Source organism: Pogona vitticeps, chromosome 1, assembly GCF_051106095.1.
Source record: "Pogona vitticeps strain Pit_001003342236 chromosome 1, PviZW2.1, whole genome shotgun sequence".
Classification (NCBI taxonomy): Eukaryota; Metazoa; Chordata; class Lepidosauria; order Squamata; family Agamidae; genus Pogona; species Pogona vitticeps.
Window position 1 is genome coordinate 69,242,948 of NC_135783.1, and position 27,290 is coordinate 69,270,237.

General features: G+C 39.4%; 1 protein-coding gene and 1 long non-coding RNA gene across 4 annotated transcripts in view; both read right to left on the bottom strand.

Annotated features, from left to right (window-relative positions):
- The window catches only part of FNDC1 (fibronectin type III domain containing 1), a 116,695-nt gene that overhangs the window by 26,843 nt on the left and 62,562 nt on the right, over positions 1-27,290 (bottom strand). For all 3 annotated transcript variants that reach the window (XM_072994707.2, XM_072994701.2, XM_078383215.1), the window contains exons 8-14: positions 26,418-26,536; positions 26,210-26,321; positions 23,608-23,958; positions 16,431-16,496; positions 13,693-13,851; positions 3,734-3,964; positions 443-551 (exon numbers count right to left, since the gene is read on the bottom strand). In XM_072994707.2, the coding sequence (XP_072850808.2) occupies positions 443-551; positions 3,734-3,964; positions 13,693-13,851; positions 16,431-16,496; positions 23,608-23,958; positions 26,210-26,321; positions 26,418-26,536 (1,147 nt within the window). The remainder of the gene's footprint in view (positions 1-442; positions 552-3,733; positions 3,965-13,692; positions 13,852-16,430; positions 16,497-23,607; positions 23,959-26,209; positions 26,322-26,417; positions 26,537-27,290) is intronic.
- Positions 19,946-22,839, bottom strand: LOC144585916 (uncharacterized). Its single transcript, XR_013540541.1, has 2 exons — positions 22,551-22,839; positions 19,946-20,688 (listed from the first exon to the last, which is right to left on the bottom strand). It is a non-coding gene; the product is annotated as an uncharacterized LOC144585916 (long non-coding RNA).

Below are 27,290 nucleotides of genomic sequence, written 5' to 3' on the forward strand. Positions count from 1 at the left end.
GAAGCACATTATGGGAGCCAATCAGTTTGACAACAGTAATCCTTGACCGAGCTAATGTAAAAAAAGACGACAGGATTTCAATGGATGTGTCAATAAATCCAACATGTTAGAACTGAATATGTGTTTCACAGTTTTGTATCTATGTTATTTTCCGAATTTACCAATGTAAAATGAACTGGTTTGCCAAAACCTAGAATCCTATGCAGTGGTTTGGCAAAACCAAGTGTCCATTTTGTCCTCCGGCGTATGTGTAGGGCTGAAAGGCAAAATGGACTCAGGGTGCATTTAAACCCTGGACCCAACATCTCTGTGGGACAGACTGCCTTGTAGATAAAGTGGAGTTTCTCAGCACAGCAACTTGGCAAGCTTGGCTGAAGAGAGTCCTTCTCATACACTTGCAACATTTCTGAAATGTATTGTACAACCCAAAACATTTTAGTACCTTGTATTTGGCTTCAGGTTTTCAATAGGTAAATTAGTGCTTCCTGCAGTCTTGGTAGACCATCTGTTTTTTATAAAGTCATCATAAGATGCGCTATAAACTAAATATCCTGTTAAGAAAAGGAAATAACATAGTCATCATGAGATAATAAATTAAGGCTACAGTTTAAGGAAACACAAGAAGCATCAATGGAATGATATACAGTTGTAACATTGGAGAGTGCCACAAAGTTGTCATAGGGTCTTTTTAGTAGCTGCTCCCAGGCTCTGGAAATGCCTTTTGAATGCAGTAGGTTGGCTTCTTCTTTGTTCTCTTTTTCTGACAGGCAAATATAGTTTTTGTTCTGCCAGGTAACATACAGTAGACTGTTACTGGAGGGGATTTTAACTGGATGGTGCTACCTTTAAAAAAAAATGTTGGCCAGAATCCTATTGCAGGTTTATGCTTGTGTATAGCACAAACTGTGATGACAAACTGCAGTTCAAAGTTACTGGTAGCATTCCCGGATGCTATAATGCAACCAGGACCTTGTCAAAGAGCAGCAATTTGATGCCAAGACTTACACATAAGCATGAATAGGCAATAGCATTCTGGCCATTGTGTTCTTAATCACATTTCATTTTCATTTGGTTTTATATTTTAATTTACATTTTTATTTCAGTATGTATTTTATTTTTGGCAGCTTGTCAGAATAAAAATGTAATAAATACAGTACATCAACTAGTTCACAAACAGAGACACCCTTTGGACTGGGGTGTTCCAATTGGAACGGAATTTCTATCCTTCCCAGAAACACATAGAGAGATAGACAGACAGACAGACAGACTTGTCAGTCGGTTGTATCCAATAGTCCCATGAACAGAGGCATCTCTTTTGGGTTTGATCTTCGATCCATGATCTTGGAGATGGCTCCACTAATAGAAGACAAGTGAAGGCAATTTTTATCCATCTCCTTGCCTTCTTTCAGCCCTCTCCAACCACCTTATGTGCTGTTTGGGAGGGATGTCCATGCTTTCCTCTGGAAGAATTTCTCAGTGCTACAGAGAAGAGCAGGAAACAGAAAAACACACACCATCTTCTCATCTGTTTGTGAAGCATTTGATTAGATTACTGTCATGAATCACACACTACAAGCCAAAGGATTATCATTAACAATGCTAACTTCAGTCTGTATTCAGATGGCAAAAGAATGTCAGCTTGCAAAACACACACCTAATTGTAACTTTTTTTCACCAGTACTGCTCCCCATACTTTTGTTTCTGCAGGAATGGACAAAACTAAGCTCTGTGAAAATTCCCAAGTAAACACACCCTAACTCAACTTTTCAACACAAAAAAGTGATTATCTGATTTGTATGTGCTTTGCTTGTTCACATCAAGTAGCAACATTCACAAGTCACAGTAGACATTTCTTGCTATAAATCTAGATTAACCTGTTCTGAGCACTGTTTTCATTCCATGCTGTATCTGGGTTACATTTTCTTTTCCTTGTCTGGCTCTTAGCCAACGCACCTGGTAGCTCTCCTTGAGATTTTGAAGAAGGTAGACATTATCAAGCCAGTAACCCAATCTTAATTTAGATCAATCTGTTTTAATTTTATAACAACAACCAGCAACCTTGGATTTATGGAGCAGAGAGGCCTTGTATGTTTGAGGAATCTTTACATTATATTAAGTTGCTGTCTGTACAAAACTAAAGAGATCAGGGATCTTCATTCAGCCTTTTAAACAATCCAAAAGTAGGAGCTGATCCACATATCCTGTTTGCACCTGTTTAAAAGGCATTTCCTCATTCACTGACTCAGATTATGACTTGTTTACATTTACATTTGCCTCACAATAAGCTCCATTCCAAATGGAATCAATTTAGAAGTCATGTGGTGTCACATGGTCTTTGGATTGATGTGTGCATCCTCTTGAGAAAACTTTTAATCCATTTTAAAGATTTGTTGCATCTTGTTTGAGGGGGCTACATTAGCTTTTAGAATCATTGCATTTGAGGCTTTGCCCTGTGCCCACCTGACCTGCTCTCATGCTGGCCAGTAGCTCCTGCTACTGTGGTGAGGTGAGGGAGGGAGAGGTAATTTGAATTACCTTCAATTTAATATTAAATCAGGTGAGGGAGCTTGGAGTGAGTCATTTTAGATGAGGAAAAGGGATCACCGTTCCAACCCACATCAGCATGAGCCATATATCTAATTTGGATGAGCCGTAAGACAGCACATTGTTTGCTACTGCATTCAGTTGCACTATAATAGCTATCAGATTTTAAGACCTTAATAACATGAAGAAGACAGCTTTGTCTGTCAAACACATGGTTCTAATACCATGACACCTCAAATCTACTAGGGGTCCTAAAAGTGTGTACTTCTGGATTACTGTATATGATTTGAAAAATTCACCCATCTATTTTAAATAATTTTGAGGAGTCAGTGCATTTGAAGTCAAAGGCTATCTCACTCTGCTGCTGTACAGTAGTCACCTCACAGTCATGTGGTGGACAAATTATTCCCTCAGGACTTCAGTCAATGCACACAGTTTTGATAGCTTCACAGCTTCCTTCAAGGCTACATTATAGCAAACTAAGGCAACCTGCATGAAGCAATCATTTTTTTTTTGTCTTCTACAAAGATCTTGGGTTTCTCATGATTATTTCTTTCTTTCTAGACCATAAGTGAGCTTTGCTGTCCACTTTTCAAAATTGTCTTTGCAAATTTCCAGTGATACCTTTCTCTGAAATTTCCAACCGACCAACCAACCAACCAACCAACCAACCAACCAACCAACCAACCAACCAACCAACCAACCAACCAACCAACCAACCAACCAACCAACCAACCAACCAACCAACCAACCAACCTACCTACCTACCTACCTACCTACCTACCTACCTACCTACCTACCTACCTACCTACCTACCTACCTACCTACCTACCTACCTACCTACCTACCTACCTACCTACCTACCTACCTACCTACCTACCTACCTACCTACCTACCTACCTACCTACCTACCTACCTACCTACCTACCTACCTACCTACCTATTTTTACCCTGCCTTTCTTTTTAAAAGGATCCAAGGTGGCTAGACCAAAGACTGGGAATTTCCACTCAGATTATAATGTACATTTTTATATTATTTTCATCTATTTTGTGGAATCTGTTGGCATACCCTTCCAAGTTAATGAACTCTTAGGATTTAATAGGTAAATTGTGTGTTTTCTCTGTGCAATTAATAACCACTAATTACAAACCCAGTGCAGCCTGTATAAGTAGCCCGTATTAGCAGTACCTGTGACCAGATCCCCATGTATCGGCTTAGCCCAGTCAAGAATCACAAAGGAATGGCAGCCTTCCACAGCTACAACAGTGATATTGTGAGGGACATTCTGAGGACGCATCTCTTTGTTCTTTAGATCGTTGGGTATGATTTCATCCAGGCTCTCTACTTGGAAGTGGTCTAACGCCTCTGTTAATGAGCATGGAGCTCCTGGATCTTTGTTTAGATAAGTCACATAAGGAGCTGAAAGAAAACACAGAAATACAACATTTGTTCTTAAAGTCTGATTTTTAAAATCCTGACATTGAGTGAAACAGCAAACCTAGATAAAGGATACATTTTTTTCAAACACAGCAGATTCAACATTAATTTCCTGGACTCAAGATTTATATATTTTCTTGCCATTTGCTAAAATTTTCACATCTGTAAATAGCTGCCATCTGGAAAGCTTCTAGACTGGCATTAAAATCCACATAAGCAAAGAATTTTGGAAACCAGGAGCATGACAAATATTCAATGCAATGTCACTATAGATTGAGGAAGGCACTAGATGAGAGAACAAGTCATTGGCACATGTTTGTTTACAAGGCTTAAAAGCAGTGCCTGATGCTTTAATGTTGTAAAACTAACATTAGCAATTGGTGGCTTTTGGCCTACATCTGGCCTCTTTAGTGACTGGCACAATCTACTGCATCCAGCAGCAAAGCAAAATAAAGTATATGCAGTGGGTGTGACCCTTGCAGTATTCCAACTTGGTAAACAGTAGTGGGAGCAAACACCAGGACTGGTCTAACATATTTTGCTGACTGAGATAGAATAGCAGATCCACACACACACACTTATCCGCCATAAAAAGTAAAGAATAGTAAAAGTTGGCCAAATTACTTTGGCCTAAGTGACAGAAACTCTTAACAGTACCTCTTCCATTACAGGTAATAAAAATACAATAACTATTTAAACAACTAAAAAGTTGGTGCCCATTTGTTACACTCAAATTCTTTTGTCAGAAGTCACTGCCTCACTCATCCTTATACAGTGGTGCCTCACTTTACGATTGCTCCGTTTAACAACAAAACCGCATTACGACAAACTTTTTGCAATCGCTTTTGCACTTGCTTTCCGATGTTTCCTATGGGGGAATTTCACTTTGCGATGATCAGTTCCCTGCTTCGGGAACCGATTCTTCACAAAACAATGATTTCCGGACAGCTGATTGGCGGTTTAAAACAAAATGCCCCCCGCTGTTTTCTGGGACGGATTCCTCGCTGCACAGGCAGCGAAAATGGCTGCCCTATGGAGGATCATCATTGGACAGTGAGTTTCCAGCCCATCAGAACGCATTAAATAGGTTTAATGCATTTCTATGGGCTTTTTAATTTTGCTTTACGATGTTTTCATTCTACAGCGATTTTGCTGGAACGAATTAACATCATAATGCGAGGCACCACTGTAGTAGAGACAGTACCTACCTAAATGTAGGCACTAATGCTAAATATGAGTCACAAGCTAAATATGAGTGTGGCATAGCAGCAAAAAAATCTAGGTTACATCAGCAGAAGTATGCTTCTTGGGCATAGTAGTCTTGCTGCCCTTTAGCTTATATAGAGGTTACCTCCTGAAGAACTACTGCACCCAGGAATCATTACAGCAGTTTTCTCCCAGGAAACATTACAGCTAGAAATGAGGCCCAGAATGCTATACAGTCTTGGAAAACTAGGCCTTGCTACAGGTGAGTGGAATACAAGTGTTTGTAGGTATGGGTCTGTGGGCTGAAACTCCCAGAATTCTGCATGGGGAATTCTTGCAGAACAAAACAAAGATGGAAGTCCTATCCCTAATGTTCACCTGAAAATATTAGCAAATGAATGATTGTTGTAGGTTTTTCAGGCTCTTTGGCTGTGTTCTGAAGGTTTTTCTTCCTAACATTTCACCAGTCTCTGTGGCTGCATTTGAAGATGCCAGCCACAGAGACTGGTGGAAAAATTAGGAAGAAAAACCTTTGGAACATGGCCAAACAGCCTGAAAAACCTACAACCACCATCGGATCCCGGCTGTGAAAGCCTTCAAGAATGCATTAGTAGATGAACTTTGGCACAGCTATTTGACTATTATTCCTAGTATTTCTATTTTATAGAACCAAAGAAGTTCACTCAATCTAAACTCATAAATTAATGAGAATTTCATTATTGGAAAGGTGATCCACACATTGAAAGAGATTTTATTGTTAGTCATTGGAAATGTTTACAGATTTCGTCAGAAGGATAGATTTTCCCCTCTTCCTTGAATGCCATTAAGTGTTTATAAAAACGATGGTTTTAATTTATCTCTTCAGGGAGTTATTCTCTAGCATATGCCATGTATTTATCTTTAGACACTCCAAGCACTTTCTATTCCCAAACAACTGTGCACCACAGTCACTGAGAGGAGAGGAAGGCTATTCAACAGCATGACAGAAATCAGCTGACACTGAGGCTAAGTCTAGACTGGCATAAAAGCTCTTTACTTGATTTTTTAAAAATTGGACAGTTAATGGTGCCAAATGGGCATCTAAGGTCTGGAGTTGGAGATTTTACATCATTGGCTACCCCCATTCATCCTTTCATCTGTCACCAGGAAGAACTAGGAGCTGCAGACTGTCCTCAGTCTGGGCAAGAGCAGCAGATCCTTGCTCACTCTAGAAACAGCACCTCAGAGGGGTGCCACTCAGTTTGACTGGAAAAATGCCACAATTCGCAGCACCAGTAGGTGAACAGTGAAAAACAGGGCCGACAGCTGGGCATTTGGTGGGGAATTTCCAAGATGATAAGAGGAGAAAGATAAAAAGCCATTTGGCGTCTTGTTAGCATTTGACCACAATACCTTTTCAGAAACATCCTTCTTCTGCTTCCTTACCATCCATTCTTTGGCTATCATTTGGTTGAATTCAACACCTCCAGGCCATTACTTTTAGACCTCTTATTTTTTGCTGCACTTGCTTTCTGTTTCCCTATTATTTGGTCACTCACTATGTTTTTCATGTCTTTTGTCAATTCCACTCCTTGATATGTTGAAGGCCAGCATTTCTACTCTCTTCCTGTGCTGACTCCCTCCCAGTCCTCTGATTGCCCCTCAGCATGTCCCTTTTGCCTGTTTGTTTTCTGTTCCATGCCTCCTCCTCTGTCAACTTTCTCCGTTGCCCCTCTCTATTTGTGTTCATCAGCTCTCTCTTCCTCTACTCTCTTCATTTGTGTGGCAAAATCATGCTTAAGGTGGATGATGGTAATTTTTATTTCAGACTTCCAGAGGTGTGACAAACAATATCTGACATCAACTACTTTTCTCAGCTTCATTCTGCTCATGTATTACATGACAGAATATGAAGCCTGCTGCCAAATTGCTCTTAACAGCCATGGCCATCTTTGAGAATGGATGGTAGCCCTCAGGAACCTGCCCGGTACACATCCACAAAGCATTGTTTAAGCTTTATATAAAAGTCACTCCCTAGGGACAAACTACACATGCTGTTAAATAATTTTACAACTAATATGGAGGAATTTTGAAAAATCTTAATTACATCAGCTTGTGTAGAATTAATTGAATCACAGTAGGCATGCTGACAGGATTTTCCTCCCCTGCTTGATCTTGAGGAGAGTCCTTCTCAGTAAGCTAGCATTTGCTTTGGGGCAGAATCTCCAGTTGGTGGGTTAACTTTTGTACACAAAAACAGTACCGGTACGACACAGTTCTATAAGATTGATATCACTATAACCACCATGAATTGGCTCCAATTCCAAAGGGATCCCGGGATTTGTACGTTAGAGGAAATATGTGGTTCAGAACGGTTATCCAAAGCTTTCTAGAAGATAATTATGACTACAATATACAGATCCCAAGAATCCTTAGGACAGAGCCATGATAGCTGGTATGGAAGTCATATAACTATATAATGCAGATGCCCTTCTACTCTAATCCTGCTTATAATGACCCCCCCATGCAATTTCCTTCTTTAAAAAGTCTCTATCAGATACAGACACGTGTAATTGGATGTAATTTAATTTCCCTGATTCTTACTTCACCCAGGATAGAAGGATCATTTCATGTGATGAGAAACATATGAATCCCCTTTTTAAAATATGAGAACTTCTAACTGTCATCCCTAAAGTTTACTTCTTTCTCTGTTTCTCCAGTTACTTCTGGTGTTATACATCTTTCTTTTCCACACAGTGAGGTTTTTAAACAAATACAAGATTTGTACCTACTATGGCTGGAAAATGTATATCACTTTTTTTTCTTTGTAATCCTAAACTAAAAATTCCAAGTAGCCCTCAATTACACACTTCATACCTAGTTTTAAAGACACGAGTGCACACTGTATCATAAAGCAGGAAATTGGATGTCTGCAATTACATCAAAGTGCAAAGTGTCATGTACTTTTATCTCTGGGTCTTTGCCTTCCATCTCTCTCTTCTTTACAGGTTGGCTCCTATGAAACTGAACATTTAAATAAATTCAGTTTATTACTTTTCTGCCCCTCTCTTTAGGAAACCCTGGAACAGAGGTACAAAAATAGAAAGCCATTAATGTCACTTGTCTATATGAAGCTAAATCAGCTTCAACATGAAGGAGAATGACTTTCATCCCAGATAGTCAGTTTTGTGGTCGGTTACTGCTTTGGTTTAAAAGAGGCTCTAATTTCACTTCACTCTGCCAGAGCAATATTTATTAGATGAGAATGGCAGTTAAAAAGAAGCTATGAATTAAGTACTTATGACATTGAAAATGGTTCACATTGGGAATCATAACTCAAGGTCTCTGTGATGTAAGCATAATAATTTGCCTAAGTGCCTCTTTAGTTTAACCATTACATTTTAAGGCTTCCACAAATGATTTTTTAATAAAAAAACATGTATCAAATAAATGAAAATAAAAATAAAATAACAGATGTGTGGAAGAGTATGTTACTATAACATAGGTCTATGAAAATCAACAGGCATCAGGTGGAGACATTAAACATTTTCTTATGGTTTATTGGAATGTACTAACAAACAATATATAATTGCCACAATTTGTGGGGAGAGGAATATCAAAGATGGCTCTTTGTCCATTTTAACATTTAGTCAATCCTAGATTAATCTATTCATAAGGTTAATCTGCCAATATTTTTAAAATAACTTCTCAACTGAGAGTTATTAAAACTACAGCTTCCAACTCTCAAATATCAAACCCAGGCTTGCTGCCACTTAATATGCAACATAAACCTCTTTGAAGGGAAATACAGTGATTTCAGTTGCAGGAGGAGTTTGGCTGTTTCAATAATTCAGCTGCTAGACCTCAAGAAAACAGTGGCTCCCTTTTAATTCTTCATGTTCATTTTCCCTGTATTGCCAAATGGTTAGCAGCAATGCCATGGAATCCAGTCCCACCTGATATCCCATGATATGTAATCCTATAATCTTCTCTTCCACTATACCATGTTTATGTATCTGTTCATTTTTGCCTTTCTCTCCCTCTCGCTGTTGATGCTATCTTTTTAACTTCTGTGAAATAACATGGTGGCCAGGAGTCCATCTGCACAGTTACAGCTACTACATCATATGAATCGGCCATTAGAAAGTGTATGGAATCTCCAGTAGGTTCAAACTGTTGTAGCTAGGCTATTGACAAGAGCCAGTTATATTGAAAATACTAGTTGCTGGTTTGCTTCCAGGCAACTGCCAAACCATTTTTTAATAATACCACATGCATGGAGAATTTGTTATCATTCTTTTCCCAGCCACAATCTCCACAAACCCACCACTTTACCATTATTTGGGGCACCGCTTTACAGTGGTTCCACTCCTTCCTGGCTGATCGTGTCCAGAGGGTGGTGCTGGGGGACAGTTGCTCTGTCCCATGGCGTTTATGTCATGGAGTTCCTCAGGGCTCGATACTGTCCCCCATGCTGTTTAACATCTACATGGAACCGCTGGGAGAGGTCATCAGGAGGTTTGGGCTGAGGAGTCAGCAATATGCTGATGACACTCAGCTCTGCCTCTCGTTTTCCACCAATCCAGGTGAGGCGGTTTCTGTACTGAACTTGTATCTGGACTTGATAATGGATGAGGGTTAATAAATTAAAACTCAGTCCTGACAAGATGGAAGTGCTGTTAATGGGTGCTTCACCAGACAGGCTGGAGGGCCATTTCCCTGCCCTGAATGGGGTTACACTTCCCCTAAGGGACAGGGTCCGCAGCCTGGGGATGCTCCTGGATCCCAGTCTAACTCTAGAAGCCCAGGTGGACTCGGTGGCCGGGGCGCCTTCCTTCAGCTGCGGAAATTATACCAGCTACAGCCCTACCTGATGGCGCTAGGTCAAAACCTTCCTGCTCCAGAAGGCTTTTAATTGAAATATATCAACTGTGGGTCCTGATGGCACTTTTTAGAGTATATATTTTAATTGTATTTTAATAATATTATCTTTTTTACTGTAGTTAAATTGTTGAAAGCTGCTCAGAGACCTTTGGGAAGTGTGGGCGGCATACATGTTAAATAAAATAAAATAAATTATTACCAATAATTAAAAAAGATTCCTTCAAACATACCCTGACCCTAACAGGATAAGAGTAATTATTGTTAAATATACAAATTCCTACATTTAGTATTAATTTCCTCTGCAAGGAAAGGGATGTTCAAGCTTTTGCAATGAACACTTTTACCATGTATGGAGCAAGAAATGTCAGCTATTCCATCTGCATTCAAAAAAAAGTGGGAGTACTAAAGAGCATATTGCAAATGTACACTGGAGCATGCCAAAGAATTTCAGAAAAAGAAGTCTGTCCTAATGTTCTATCCCAACAGCAGCTCTTGTTCAGTGGCACACCCATGTCTTTTATAACATCCCTAGTTTTTCATGATCCACTTTGCTATTATTTGTGAAAAATAAAGCCTTCAACTATATGGATCATGAAAAGCTATGGAGTATTGTATAAAGGGTACACTTTAGCACTTGACTGTCCTGATGAATAGCAAAAGAAAACCGTAAAGTCTAACTAAATATCCATCCATCCATCCATCCATCCATCCATCCATCCATCCATCCATCCATCCATCCATCCATCCATCCATCCATCCATCCATCCATCCATCCATCCATCCATCCATCCATCCATCCATCCATCCATCCATCCATCCATCCATCCATCCATCCATCCATCTATCTATCTATCTATCTATCTATCTATCTATCTATCTATCTATCTATCTATCTATCTATCTATCTATCTATCTATCTATCTATCTATCTAAAATATAAAATACTGAGTCCCCACCCCCCCTACATCCTTCCCACTGCCTTCTTTTGCCTCCTTACCTTGACCTGCTGGTGATGGCCGTGGCAGCAGCGCTGGAATGGAAGCCGCGGTTCCAGCAGGCAAAACTGATCTCTCTGCCTCTGTGGGTGCCAATCAGCTGATCAGTGCTTGCAGAGGCAGAGAGATCCGGCTAGCCAGCCGGCACGGCTCCAGATGGCTAGCCTGCTCTCTCTGCCTATGGGCCCATACCATAGGCAGAGAGAGCAGGTTAGCTGGGCAGAACTGTGCCGGCAGGCTCTCTCTGCTTCTGCTGGCACTGATCAGCTGAGAAGCACCCACAGAGACAGAGTGTTCAAGCTAGCCTGCCCGCACAATTTTGGCCATCTAGCCTGCTGTCTCTGCCTGTGGGCCCAGACCATTGGCAGAGAGAGCAAGCTAGATGGGCAAAAGTGTGCAAGCAGGCTCTCTCTGCTTCCTGCTGGCACCGATCAACTGATTGGCACTCTGAGAGGCAGAGCAATCAGGCTAGCCTGGCTGCATTATTCCAGCCATCTAGCCTGTTCTCTCTGCCTACGGGTTGGCAGCCTAGCTTGCTCTTTGGCCCAGGCTCAATGAAGGGATGAATAAAAAGGGTAACTACTCATCTTTGTGTTCATCAGGGGCCTCCTGAATTGACGAATACAAAGTGATGATTTCTGAGGAATATTGTGATTCATTTTTTATTCATCCCCATGTCTACTCACAAATTCCTTTGAAGTAATTTTTTTCTTTGATATTGGTTGTCCCAGCTTCTTGGTTTCAGTTCCTGAAGCACTGTCAGTAAAGAATAGTTCCAGTCAAAATGGACTTCCCAGGAGAAAAAGCTCTCCTTTCCCACGATCCTATTGGCAAAGTCATTTTTCCTGCCTCTGAAAAATTGCCTCTCTCATCTTCCTGTTTGTTTGCTTAAATTCCTTTTTTGGGGGATGGGTGGGTCTCTCTCTCTTTCTTTTCCTGATCTCTGAGCATGCAGGAAGCATGTCTAGAGACACATTTTTTTCTGCTCCAGAAGGAGAGCCTCGTGGCGCAATGGTTAAACTGCTGTACTGCAGCCAAAACTGCTCACAACCCGGGTTTCAATCCCAGGTAGCGGGCTCAAGGTTGACTTAGCCTTCTGTCCTTCCAAGGTTGGTAAAATGAGTACCAGCTTGCTGGGAGGGCAATGAGTAGCCTGCATAATTAACTTGTAAACCGACCAGAGGGTGCTTGAAACACTATGGGGCGGTATAAAAGGAGCACGCTTTGCTTTGCTTTTGCTTTTTATTTTTCTACTGACTAACCATAAATAGAAAAATAATTTTTTTTTAGATTTAAAATGCTTCCAGATTAATTTTTAACATATAAGGTGGTAGGCTGCTGAGACTTAAACTATTCCCTCATGCTCTCTCTGTACAGTAGTTGATTGTACTTGATACTCTGCAACTTATAAAAGGAATTAATTAAATTTTCCAAAATATACCAGATTACTGTTAGAATAGAATATGGAGAAACAGAATGGTTTCCCATTGCCAAAGATGTCAGATAAGGGTGATATTTGATCTCCCTGTTTGTTCAGTCTCTATACAGAATATATGTGGAAAGTCGGATTAGATTAAGATGAAAGAGAAGTAAAAATTGATGAAAGAACATCAATGATTTAAGATAGGTATATGATAACAAATTGCTAGCAGAAAACAGCAATGGCTTGAAATGACTACTGAGGAAGACCAAAGAAGAAAGTGCTAAAGCCAGATTTTTAAACTGATACTTCAGATCATGACTACTGAAGTATTACATCATCTTAATGGTGAGAATGAGAAAACCACACTTGTTAAAAGATTTCCTATATTTGGGTTCAATCACCAATCCAAATGGAGACTGCACCCAAGAAATCTGAAAAAAGTGGAGACCTGTAAGGGCAATTATAAATGAACTAGAAACAAGTTCCTAAAGAATGATATATCACCAGAGACCAAAGCCAAGATTATCCATACTATAGCCAAAATTCTCTTGCGTAATTTTCAGAAGCATAAAGTTTTTGGAGATGAATTGCCTCAGATTGACAAATAACCACGGACATTATTTATTGAGTACTAGATAGTGTAATTCACAACAGATAATGTTTACGCTGATTTTGTATCTTGAGGCCATTCATTCCAAAAAGTTATGTCATTATGCTGGCATAATGTTAATGGATGGCCTATGGCATTCCCGATTGCTACCTATGGATGTGAAAGCTGATAGTGAAGAAAGCAGACGGGAAACCAATTAGTTTGAAATATTTTGCTTGAAAAGAGCTTTACAGATACCATGGACCACCATTTCAGACTGCAAGATCAAGTCAAGCCTGAACTTTAAGAAGCAAAAATTCTTAAACTGGGGCTATAATACTTTGGGCACATCATGAAAATGTGAGACTCAATAGAGTAGAAATAATGCTGTGAAAATTTGAAGGAAAAGAGGAAGCCCAAGCATGAATTGATTTCACTCAATAAAAGAAGCCACAGCACTGAGTTTGTAAGAAATAAACAGAGCTGTTAACAAAGGGATCTCCTAGAGATCACTAATATAAAAGTTCTTCATAAGTTGGAAGCAACTTGATGGCACATAAAACATTTAGTACCACATACTGTTAAGCCCCTAAATTATACCATTGCTACTTTGGAGCAGGAAGTTCAGACTTACCAGTAAACCGTTTCTTTCCTGCAGCATCAAATTCTGACAGAGGATCTGAGCCTGTAACACTAAATTCTGGAAAGGTGGTTTCAGGCAGTACTTCTGTAGTGGTGGTCGCAACAGTAGTGGTGGTAGAAGGAGGCAAAGTGGTTTCAAAAAACTCATAATCTAGACAAAAAGAAAAACTGTTAGGACTAAGACTTAACAATAAATACACTGGACCACTGAATTTTAAAGTGCACACGTTCAGGCCAGAAAAATTGAAAATGGCCTGTCACTGGAGTTGAAAACACAGCATTGCAGGCGGACAGGTGATCAAGGCAGCCTCTTCAGGTTTGTGAAAGAATTTTGTGCTTAAATCCTGAAGATCAGTCACCCAAAGAAGCTAATATTACAGCCAGAGTTGCTCTCAACTTGGCTTACTCCCAAAAGTGAGAGAAGCTCCTGCTGTAACATTCAGACACTGTCACTAATGATTTTTCTTTTCCGACCACCAGCTCTTTCTATTTCCGAACCCAGTCCAGTGTCACTCAAAGGGAGAACAGCCTTTTGACATAGCCTTATGCATCTGTACTCTGTTCTCAAGTACCATTTCTAGAAATAAACTATCAGCACAGCTTTCATGCCAGAAAGTCTGATGTTCAAACACCTTCATCTTCAGCAGGCAGGCCAAAGGATTTACCACTCTGCTACGCACTCTACAGATTAGGATTAAGATTGTAATATATGATGCTGAGATTTCCTAATGTGAGAAGAATGCCTATTTTCTTCCATGTGCTCAGGTTCAATTGTTTCTGTGAACTAAACAGGCAAATTTGGATGGCCGGTCTTTAATATATGAAAATTATCAAAAGGCCAAACCTCAAAATGGCACAGTAAGATATCTGTACAGCATCTGCAAACATGTTGCTATTTTTTCAGAAAAGGCGGCCTTTTTTGGTTTCTCTTATATTAGATTCATGTTCTTGGATACAGTGATGGGGGGGACATAAAATACAAAAGATTAAGAATTACAGTTAGAGCTGACATGGCTGGCTTTGGACTAAGACGTTCTGGCTCCATATATATATATGGTCTTGATCACACCTGTCAAAATAAGCCCAGTTATACCAATTTGGCTGGTTTGTTTTTTTTTATAATTTCATTTCAGTCTCATGACGCACGGCCAACATAAATTCATTTGCCCTAGCAATTGGTGTATTTCCCCCTTGCTGGGAGGGTTGTTTTAAATTGTACCAATATAATATAATATAAATTATACACACACACATTGGTACAATTTAAAACAACTCTCCTGGCAAGGAGGAAATAAGTCAAATAACTGCGGTGTCTACCTCTACCACCAACCACCTGCCTTTATTACTGCATGTGATGTGGATTATCTAGGTGGCTGTGGGAAATGGAGAGACAACCAGGCCTGGCAATGGTGCCAGTCAGAGTACTACAGATACTCACAGTGCATCTAGGGCTATAATACTTTGGGCACCTCGTATTTTGTGTCATAATTACAATTGTACCAACATGACCATCAGATGTGAAACTGGTGAAATAAGGTTATGTGACACAAAGATTAAAATAGGATGTAACTTCTACTGGACTAGACTATACTCAAAACTGCAACAAATAGGCTACCATGATCAAGTGGTGCCAGCAGAGAGGTCACTAAGAGTCACTTGTCCAGTGCCCCCAAGTTCAGGCTAGCAACTGTCTATTCCCATAAAAATCTGGTCCATAGTTGAAAAGGTCATTGGAGGACCTCTTGTGGGTACAGAAATGGCACACCTCTACTGGCAATACTATGGCAATGTGTCATTGGTTGGCTCTTTTTTTTCTTACATCCTGATGTGTTTCATTGCTTGACACTGTTGTGTTTACTTGTCTTAATGACAATTTTCTGGCCATGATGAATGTCACTCATACAAAACGGTATATAAATGCTCAATATTACATCAAATTACCCCATTTCATTTAATTAGAGTACTTCCCTTTATACTGCTTACTACCCCAGAAAGAACAAGATGCAGAATTAGGACACAAAAACTGACAAACAAATGGGGATCAATCTAGGGATAATGGAATGTGCTTCTTTACAACTGAACTGCCCTCATCTTAAAGGAAGACAGTGTAGGTCAAATATTGACCAAAGAGTACATGCAGGTCAAGAAAGCTACTCTTCCCTCTCCCACAATCTGCAAACTTCTTCCTTACAGGTCTGTCTTACTTGGTTGTTTTTCCCACCAGCTAAGCTCCAGTACATTAAATGAGCTAGGCTAAAATACACTGGCAGGGTGCTGTGGAGGAATAAGCTATGGGTCGAGGTAGAATTCAGTATTCCTCAATCATACACTACTCTTGATGTTAAAATCAGCCCCTATATTCACTTACCTCTTCTACATGATTGGAGAACACACATGTTAAAACACATGGATCTTTCCATATTAAGACACTGTTAAAACCAAAATAAGGTACCCCAATATTCCCCCAAATACTTTGAACAACAATGCAGATAAAACCTGAGTCAGCAAGGACAAAGGTCGGGGACTATGTGGATCTGCCACTACAGCTTCTACCTGGACCAAAGGTACAAAGAACAAAAGAACAAATCAGCTTTTATTTTTTAGATACACTGAGCTTGGTGTATGATCTAGAGTGACTCTCAAAACATTCTTGGGAATGCATTCTGAAAGACAACAGAAAGAAAAGTGACAACATACACCAGTCTGGAGACTTTTACTGTCCACTCCTACCTTCATCGTATATGACGTATGACTCTGTAGTTCCTGCCACATCTGCATCAAGCCCTGAGAATATATCTGTGGAAGAAAGAAGACATTTGCAGTATGCAACTAACTGCTTTTTCTCTGGGACTTTATTAACAAGGATTTAAAGAGCAGTCTAAAACAAATTGCATATATGGTAATGATAGCACCAGTCATTCTGTAAGTTACAATCAGTTATGGAGATGGATTGGTTACTTAATTAATGCAAAAGTTCAGCAAACCAGGTACATTTTTTTCAGGTGTAAAATGTTGGCTTTAATTACTTTTAAAATGTTGGATGTATCTATTCTTAAGACTGTAAGTTAACTGTTTCCAAATTCTTAATTATTGCTTATTCAGCATTTTTTCCTCACACAGCAACTCTCCAGGACTTTGTACACAACAATGTTTCTTTCCTGAATCTCTAGGATTTCTTGTCTAGAGCAGAATAGTGCTCCTTCCTCTGAGATATAGTCTTTTAAGAACTGTTAAGTCCAAGCTGCCTCAGTTCAGTCTGGCATTTTCTGCATACCTGAAAGAAGTCAGCAAGAAAGCCTGCTGGCTGCAGGAGAGGAAATGAGGATAAGTAAGCAGAGACACTGATTCCAATACAAATAGGAGGGAGGCACTTTTGCTGCTAAATTTACAGGCCCCAGGAGCAAATAAGTTAACCTTACATTACAAATTTACTTCCCCATTAGATATTTATGCTAGTGGGCTTTTGCAATAAATATTATTTGGAATTCTTTCTTTTCATTTTTTGAATATTTCTCAGTTTCCTGAACTATTTTATATTAAAGAACATGCGTAAAAACTGTTTTAGATGTATATACTAAAACTGTATCTTTCCATGATATTAATATGCCCTTTTAATTCAGCTCTCCCCTTCAAAAAAGAGTGATTCTGAAATGTCCTGCATCTCAGGTCAGGCAGCCTGGTTATCAAAGTCCCATTTCCACACCATAGACAGCCTGGGACAAGTGGCACATATTTTCAGACATTAAAGGCTTCCCCCCCTCCCACCCAAGATCTTTAAAGGCTTTCCCTGTGGAGCCTTGGAAACGGGAGATTAGAAAACTTCCATAAGTGAGATAAGGCTGTATCTGACAATGTCATCAGCCTTGCATGAATGGAGCTCTGCCAACAGGACTTCAGCCATTGTTTAAAAGCAGAATAAATCACAGTATTTGAATATTCTTAAATAAATTATATAATTAAAACTTCATAGAATTAATAATTCAAAGGCTCTTTTAAGAAACCAAGTAAAATAAAGATCAGATGCACACACACTTTAGCAAGTCTCGTACCATGTATATATGAAATAATTTACCTAATGTTTATTGTACCATGGCTTAAACATGTGTTTAAGTCTTAAAGATATGTGTTTTTATGATGACATATATATTCAATTACTTGTGTAACCAAATAAGGAAGCATGTTTAATATAATACACACATGCACACACAGAGGCTTTATTAAGTTTCTGTAAGGTATCGCTGTTTTGAGTCATTATGACTTCCAATTTAATATGGATAAACATTGAAATAAATTTCAGCATTGGCACAGAGACCAATGTGAACTGAAAACTATGTGCATAAAGTAGATTGAAACCTGGAAATCAGAAACAGAAGAATAGAGTCTCTAACTCACCTCTGTAAGTAAGATAAGTGAATTTGGAAATCCTTTTATCTGGACAGAAATTTAGATGTGGAAAATTTTTTAATCTCCCAACTCATGAAATTCATATCCTTATAGTAGACACCGTGTGCGCAGACGGGGTAACGCAGAGACCCTTGTCAGGGGCATTTACTAAGGGCAAACTAAAAACACTCAGCTGAAGTAACTGCTGACTTTTTGTCCTCAAGGTTTACTTTGGGATGGAAACTACAAGTCATTTACTCAAGTTACGTTTTTAAAGTTTGAAAATATAATGGCACAATCAGATAACAAAATGATATGCACTGTGCTTGGACATGTTGCTACACATATACAGTATACAGCTATGTGGGCATAACTCAAAGTTATGTCCACAGTAGCTACAACAGTGCCAAAGTGGAAGCCTTTTCAAGAATCACTTCTGCCAGTGCATTGTGCAATTGGTCATGACAGGAGCCACATGAACAGCTGCAGTATCAAACTGCACAATCTGGTGTGCTTGGATGTAATGCATAGCAAAGTTACATTGATATAATTTTATATTATGTCACAATAAATTGGATTCTGGCTTATCGGTACTATCCTGTAAACCAGAAGTTGGGATCCTCAGGATCTGTGGCTGAATCCAACCCTCTGGGCTTCTCTAATTTACTGGTTTCCAAAGCACAGTATACACCCCCAAAGGGGAAGTATGAAAAACTTCTAGGAGGGAGGCACAAAACTTTGAGATGCACATTGCTCTTCATGTTAAATTTGCCGCTAGAAGGTGGAATTGACAAACTTCCGAGGACTTTATAGATAGAGATCTTGGAAGGGTTGTTTGAGTGACTGTGGCAGCACATAATTATTAAATTAGTGTAGTTACTGGCAGTGAGATCATTATGAAAAACATGCTAACATCTGTGGTTCCAGCCCTTTGCCTCCTCACTACTGGAATATGGCTTCTCTGAAATCAAATTTGATCTTCAAATATTTGTCATTTTTCCTATTAGTAGCTTAATGGTGCAAAAGATTTTTTTTAGACATCTGACTACAGCAACCTAGCAGTGCATATAATCCATTTTACTTTCTAATGTAACTACATTGCAGGTTCTAAAGCTTCATCTGTTCAACTGATGGCAGCTTTTCCACAAAATTTAACAGTCTTCTCAATTGTTAGAAGTATATTAACTTCAAGATGACTGGATAAATAAATATATCAATTTATCTATTTGTTAACTTTAAACTTAAAATTGAACAGATAAATGTTATTCCAGTTCAGGGTAAAGCTAACAGTGAAAATCTGGTTCATTTAGCTCAAGTTTCAGTAGCAAATGAGCAGATGCAAACAAGACTTGAACAACAGCAGCATGTCCAAGCACAGTCCATATTATTTTGTCACTGATTGAGCCTTTATATTTTCAAACTTTAAAAACATAACTTGAGTAACATGACTGGTAGTTTCCCTGCCAAAGTAAACCTTGAAGACAAAAAGAAATGGAAAAATGATTCATTCTTCTACGAACGCATTGCCAGCATCTTCTCTTGAGAGCTCACTATTAATTAAAGCACTTTTATTTGACGCCTGCCCATTTACTGTGTGTCCCTGCACCAAACAAACTTACAGAAGACCTGCTCAGAATAAATCCAATGGAATTCTGAGAACACCTGCATGCAGGTAATTCACAAAAACTCTGTCAACCCACTTTAAAAGTAATTCAGTCCAAGAACATATGGAAGCTCAGAAAGGGGAAAAATAGAAAGGTTATTCCTTTAATATTTGCAAGCTTATTATTGTCCCTTAAATTTAGAGACCTATATTTTCCAGTAAGGTTTTATAACTGCTGCTATCACATGACTTTAATAGCTTTGTTGACTATAGTTGTTTTTTTATTTTGTTTTTTTACATTTAACTGTCTGGACTTTCAGTGCCACATAAGCTTGGGATCCTCCTGCATTCTCTGAAAGTAAAACAAATCTGTATCTGGTGAATTCATCTTTCTAAATCCTAAAGCGGAAATTAGACCAAAGGGTTAGAAGAACCCACAGCAGCATTCTTTTTCCACACCACATTTCCTTGAGCCCATTTGGAAAGAGCCGATAGATCAGATTCCTGACAAATAACAGTATATTTGACTGAATATGCCACTGTGTTTTTCTACCAGGAGAGAACATTCTGGAACATTCTGAGCAGGCATAAATTGACTGCATCTGGTAGCCATATATGTCTGCTAAGGTATTTGCTGTCCTTCAAAGTCACAAAGCGATCACCCAGCAGGTATCGTTTTTGTACTGTTCTCCTCATTCCACTGGCAGTTCTTCTACTTTTGCCAGCCAGTCCAAGTTCTGAAAAGCTTCTTCAGACCAATGTTCGCAATAGGATGGCTATGGTGTTTCAGTGAGCAAGCTGTAAAAATTCTGAAGGCAGCTTTCTTATCCTTCCAGATTTCCATCTGAATTACTGGCAGAGGAGGCGCTGAAATCCTGGACCTTTGAAGACGGACAGCTGTTTTTATGCAGTGCCTCAAGTCCCTCTATGGATTTGCTTGACTCCATGAATGATATTGTGTGAAGAGCAATGCTAGGGCCAGGCCAGCTGGAGAAGTGGAAGCTGGAAAAGAAAGGGAGAGCAAAAGAGGGGGTCAGATTTCAAAACACTACTTAGAGAGATATTCGAAGCACATGCATATCCTAGGTAAGAATTTTTAAAGTGCATATTCCTTGATTTCAATTTCAGGAATAGCTCTGTTCATCCATATGTTCATTCCTTCTTTCATACACACAGAGACCCACTAGAAAAAGGTAAAACCTAACAGTGAAATATAGGTGGAAGGCACTGATATTAAAGTCCCATGCATGCTTCACATGGAGCTCAAGAGCAGAGCCAGAGGAGGGAGAAAGTAAATTTGACATTTCATTTATGGGTACAGTATAATGCTCCAGCTGGGCTATGGAGCCCTAATCAATAACTTCCAATATTCTTACATAACTAGCTCTAAAATATGTATATCATATATATTCCATATACAGTGGTGCCTCGCTTAGAGATTGCCTCATTTAACTATGTATTCGCTTAGCGATGAGGTTTTTGGAGCGATCTTGCGCTCCGTTTAGCGATGTTTCCAATGGGGAAATTTCGCATTGCGATGTTCGGGACCTTGCTTTGCTTAGCGATAACAGTTTAGGTCCCCTTGTTTTGCTTAGCGATGTCCGTTTTCGCTATTTTAAAAGTGTCTTAAAATGTTCAAAAACTGTTTTAAATGATTGGGATCGTTAGTGCACCCTGTAAAACCTTTGCAAACTTAATTTGGCTTTGTTCTGAGTCTTTGTTAATTTTTGGTGAATTCCCCCCCCCCCATTGGAATGCATTGAACTGTAAGTTTGACAGATCTGTGCTGCGAGGTCAGAAGACCAGCAGCTGTAAGATCGAATCCATGCAACGGAGTGAGCTCCCGTCACTTGTCCCAGCTCCTGCCAACCTAGCAGTTCGAAAGTATGTAAATGTGAGTAGATAAATAGGCACCACCTCGGTAATGGCATTCTGTGTCTAGTGGCACTGGCCATGTGATCACGGAAACTTTCTATGGACAAACACGGAACATTTTAAGACACTTTAAAAATAGTGAAAACGGACCTGTCAAAACCATTGAAATGCACTGAAACCTATTCAATGCATTCCAATGGCGGAACCGCGTTTCTCTTAGCAATGTTTCCTATGGCGATTTTCGCTTAAGAACGGTAATCCGTTCCCATTGGAACGGATTATCTAGTTTTCAATGCATTCCTATGGGAAATGGTGTTTCGCTTAGCAATGTTTTCCCATAGCGATGTGCTTTTTTTTAACCAATTAACATCGCTAAGCGAGGCACCACTGTAATTTGGAAAATGATAGCAGGAACTTCCAAATAAGTACTGTTAACATATTTTTAGAAAATTCTCTTTTTTATATATATACGTATACATGCTCATCATTTTGAAAAACCATAAAATCACAGTGAAGATCCATGAGAACACTCTCTGATCACACTTATTTCCAATTAACCCCTCACACAGTCATAGTTGGCTTCAGTTCTTCCTACACTCATTCCAACTAATAATGGACATCTTCAGATAGTCACCCTTTGTTGTTTGTTTTTGGTCTAGGAACGCCAAAAATAATGAATTGCTACATAAAAGCGAAGATGCTGACAGTATTTCTAATAATGTCTGAAATCCAGATCCATTCATGGCAGATTGCTCTATGCAACCTGTTTCTTGGCTATTCTTTAGGAATCCCATCCATTCCTGTGCCACATTATACAGTAATTTGGAAGTACCAAAAAGCAGTTGTAATGCAGCACAAAAGGTCAACTCCCAGGAAAAATAGCCAAATGCTATTCTACATGTACAGAAGCATTAATTAGAGCACAACCAAAGGCGTTAATGAACAACAATTCCATTCAGAATGTAAAAGAAAAGTTTATGGATACTCACCCAGCGCAATTCCGGAAGCAAGGAAGCAGAGATTAGCTCCTTCTCGTTCTTCTTGCTGAGACTCTTGCATATCTTCCAAATTCATTGTTTAGCCCATTCCTTCCAACCTCTCCTCTGCTGCCCAAACATTTCCTCATCCCATGCTTCTTACTCATTACTTAATCTGTTCACTGGAAGTTTTGATAAATAATGCCAGAAAGAATTTCATCTCCCTGCTAAATGCAGGTAGCCATTTCATGATGTGGTATTCCATGGTGATGTTGATATTAGAAATGAAAGAACACAAGTGACAACAAGATAATGCACATTTAATTCCCTAACAGTTGATCCAGAAAATATGCAACAGCTGGTCAACACATAGGTTAACCAACTAATCTCAATGAGCCTGAGCAGACAACTATTTATGAAGTGATAACATACCATAATGTACTCCTATAACTACTTGTCTTCTACTGAACCTACCACACTTCTAATCTGTGTGAGGCATCTTCTTTTCCATTTGGCAAGTAGTTACAAGCACACTGTGGTAAACGCAGTCTGTATACACCCCATGACAGGCAATAATGTTACCCTTACGGCAATGGCAGAGAACGGAGAAATGAGCAGGATGCTAATTGTTTACGTGTTAATTCTTATTCTAAAGTGCATGGAGAATCCATGTGGACACAGGGGGCTTTCTTCTTCAATGAGCTGCCTTCCATGTTTAGAGGCTAATGAAAGTAGCTTCTAAGTGTTGGCTTAGTGTAGCCCTGTTATTTGTACATTTACTGCACATATTTTCATATCACACAGAACTCTACATCTACTCTTGGTTTGTCTTATCCAAACAGACCAGAACAGAAAGCATAAATGGTTGCGAAAGAATAATAGTGCAGCTTTACTTATTTTGTATTTCACGGCAAGAACTAATTTGAGGCAATTATCATCTGAATCTTACTTTTCTTCTGAACTGAAACTGGAAGCATTTATTGAAAGAACAATTATCTTTCTCCATAGCACAATATTTGCCGTACAGCAAGAGACAACAGTGATGCTTAGCTAGCATAAAAGATGGTACCTTCAGAATTGCATTCAGCACGACCGTCACGACCTAATACAAGATTCCCCTCTTCATCATATTCTGGATAGCTGCCAGGTGGACAGGTAGGCAATGGTTTCTCTGTTGGTGGCTCAGTAGTTGTTGGTTCAGGAGTGGTAGTAGTAGTAGTTGTAGTGGCAGTAGTAGTAGTTGTAGTAGTAGTCGTTGTAGAAGGCGTTGTTGTCCTTTTAATCATCTCAAGGCCTATCAGTGGCTTCCCTCCAAGACTTATGATAGGTTTATCTTGTGCATTTGCTACAGGCTTGCTAAATCTTCCATGTCCAAACAAAGGCAAACCTTCTGGACTCACAATTGGAGCGCCTTTAGAATCTTAAATAAAATGAAACAAGTTGTAATTTTATTTCAAATACAGTTATTATCATAAAATATTCCTCCAGGAACCAGACAGACAATTACAAGGCATAGAAAGTACATCAAAAATACACTTCTGTGACTCCAAGGCTAGCAGGTTTGTGGAGACTATCAACACTCTTAATATATAATCTAATTTCTTGAAGAATAATTCTTACCTATGAAGTACGTACAAAATTCTTGTTCTTTCAATAATATTCTTTCCCACCACCTCAAAATTTACTCATCACTCCTACAGAAAAAATAGTATAACTAGATCTATTTGGCAATTCCTTTGAATATAGGAAACACTAGGTGAAATACTGTTGCCTAATGTAATAAGTCTCACTAGAGTAGGTGCATTAAAGGAGGAATCTGGTGAATCAACTTCTTTGTAAGTCCCACTGTTTCAAAACGGTCATCCTATAATGCAACTTACTATGCTATGCAACAGTAAACTATTTCTACTCACGACCCGTGCATTATATCTACCAATATATAGATTTCATCCATGAAAATCCAAATTAAGGATGTCTGAAAATTTTCTTCAATTCATTTTTTAAAAAGGACTCAGCATGATTTGCAGATTTCCTCCCAAATAGGATGGGGGAAAAATGACATTTCAATAGTTCAAATGTAAGAGAAGGCCACACTGGCATTCATTCATCAAGGCAGACAGCTTTTAGTGCTTAGCTCATAATCATATGGATTGGAATCTCTGTACATCCAGCCATGTTGTGGTGTTAAACTGAGATTATCAGTTCTATTCTAAAGAACTCCTCACTTTTACCAGCACATGACAGGCAGGGATAAGAAGGTAACATTCGTAATGAAAAATAGGCACTGATTGAATTTGGCTAGTACAGATACAGGGACATGGTGGTGCTGCGGGTTAAACCACAGAAGCCTCTGTGCTGCGAGGGCAGAAGACCAGTGGTCGTAAGATCGAACCCATGCAATGGAACGAGCTCCCGTCACTTGTCCCAGCTCCTGCCAACCTAGCAGTTTGAAAGCATGTAAATGCAAGTAGAAAAATAGGCACCACCTCGGTAATGACATTCCATGTCTAGTGGCGCTGGCCACATGACCACGGAAACTTTCTATGGACAAACACTGGCTCTACAGCTGGGAGATGGGGATGAGCATTACACCCTAGAGTCAGACACAAATGGACTAAATGTCAAGGGGAACCTTTACTAGTACAGATACCCCTTAACGGATTGCTGCCTTGTTGTGGCAACAACTAACCTCTTAATAAGGGTGAAAGAGGAGAGCGCCAAAAATGGTCTGAAGCTCAACATAAACAAAAAATAAGATCATGGCCACTGGTCCCATCACCTCCTGGCAAATAGAAGGGGAAGAAATGGAGGCAGTGACAGATTTTACTTTCTTGGGCTCCATGATCACTGCAGATGGTGACAGCAGCCACGAAATTAAAAGACGCCTGCTTCTTGGGAGGAAAGCAATGGCAAACCGAGACAGCATTTTAAAAAGCAGAGACATCACCTTTCTAACAAAGATCCACATAGTCAAAGCTATGGTTTTTCCAGCAGCAATGTATGAAAATGAGATCTGGATCATAAAGAAGGCTGACCACCGAAGAATTGATGCTTTTGAATTGTGGTGCTAGAGGAGACTCTTGAGAGTCCCCTCAACTGCAAGGAGAACAAACCTATCCATTCTGAAGGAAATCAAGCCTGAGTGCTCACTGGAAAGACAGATCCTGAAGCTGAGGCTCCAATAGTTTAGCCATCTCATGAGAAGACTCCCTGGAAAAGTCCCTGATGTTGGGAAAGTGTGATGGCAAGAGGAGAAGGGGACGACCGAGGATGAGATGGCTGGACAGTGTCTGCGAAGCAACCAACATGAATTTGACCAAACTTTGGGAGGCAGTGGAAGAGAAGAGGCCCTGGCGTGCTTTGGTCCATGGGGTCACGAAGATTCGGACACGATTTAATGACTAAACAACAAGTACAGATAGGTGATAATTTCGTTTGGCTCCTTTTAGATAGGAACTTAGGAACTAAATAGGATCAAGTAATCAACCGGATCACTTTGCTGGAAGAACTCCACAATTGGCCAATGTCCAGATTTCTATTAATATTCTTTTGCTTATTCAGTATTAATTTACAGAACATTTCTACCACTCACTAAATGAAGTCTTCTGGGCAATTTACTAAAAATATAATAAGTCATACTACATAAAAGTAAAAAAAATTTTTTAACATACCAACAATAGTACGGCCATCTCCTCCTAATTTTACCCTGAGAGGTTTTCCTTCTGAATCTTGGAGGTATCGTCCTTCGACATTCAACACCAGTCCTCGGTCAAGATCCACAATCTAAAAACAATGTGTAGATTGAAGGGCTCTCCAATATGAAAGAATATGAAATTAAATCTTACAAGTATTTTATATTTTTAAATAATGTCACCCTACCCACTTTGTTCCTTGTGGACCATTTATCAATTTCTGTCCATGTCGTTTGCCATTATTACCAGGAGATATTTTATTATTTTGATCTAGTTTTGTTGTTAGATTGGGCCGACCACCATTACCTGAAATACACATAGAACAAACACATGATATTCCTTGTCTTGTCCATTCAATGAAATTGCCGCGCTCAAATAAACAAATCCCCCCAAAATATTTAGCATAATGCAATGAATCTTTGACTTCAGTTAGCATACATACAATGACCAAACACATATTGCTTAAACTGGTTTGGTCTAGTGAGAATACACTAGTTACCATACAGTAAATATAACTGCACTGAAGATTTGTGATTTTCATGGTTATTTTCATTATGTGAGTAGACTTTTGTGGGAGAGGGGGTAACCCGAGGCAGAATGGTCAAAGCTGAGACTCCAGGCTTAGACTCATCCACCCCTTCTGGATTAACAGTCACACCAGCAAAACAAAACTGATAATTCCAATGGAGATAAGAGAGGGTATCTCTTGGCCTATGTGCACCAAAGCAAAAGACATATAATTAGAACATGGAATTTGAGAACTTTGAATGAAGGTAAACATAAAATTCTAAAACAATAAATGTAATGTAATGCAGTACTCAATGTGAATGTATAAGGGACGTGGTGGCACTGCGGGTTAAACCGCTGAAGCCTCTGTGCTGCAGGGTCAGAAGACCTGCAGTCGTAAGATTGAATCCACGCGACGGAGTGAGCCCCCGTCGCTTGTCCCAGCTCCTGCCAACCTAGCAGCTCGAAGCATGCAAAATGCAAAAATGTGAGTAGATAAATAGGTACCACCTCGGTGGGAAGGTAAACAGCATTCCATGTCTAGTCACGCTGA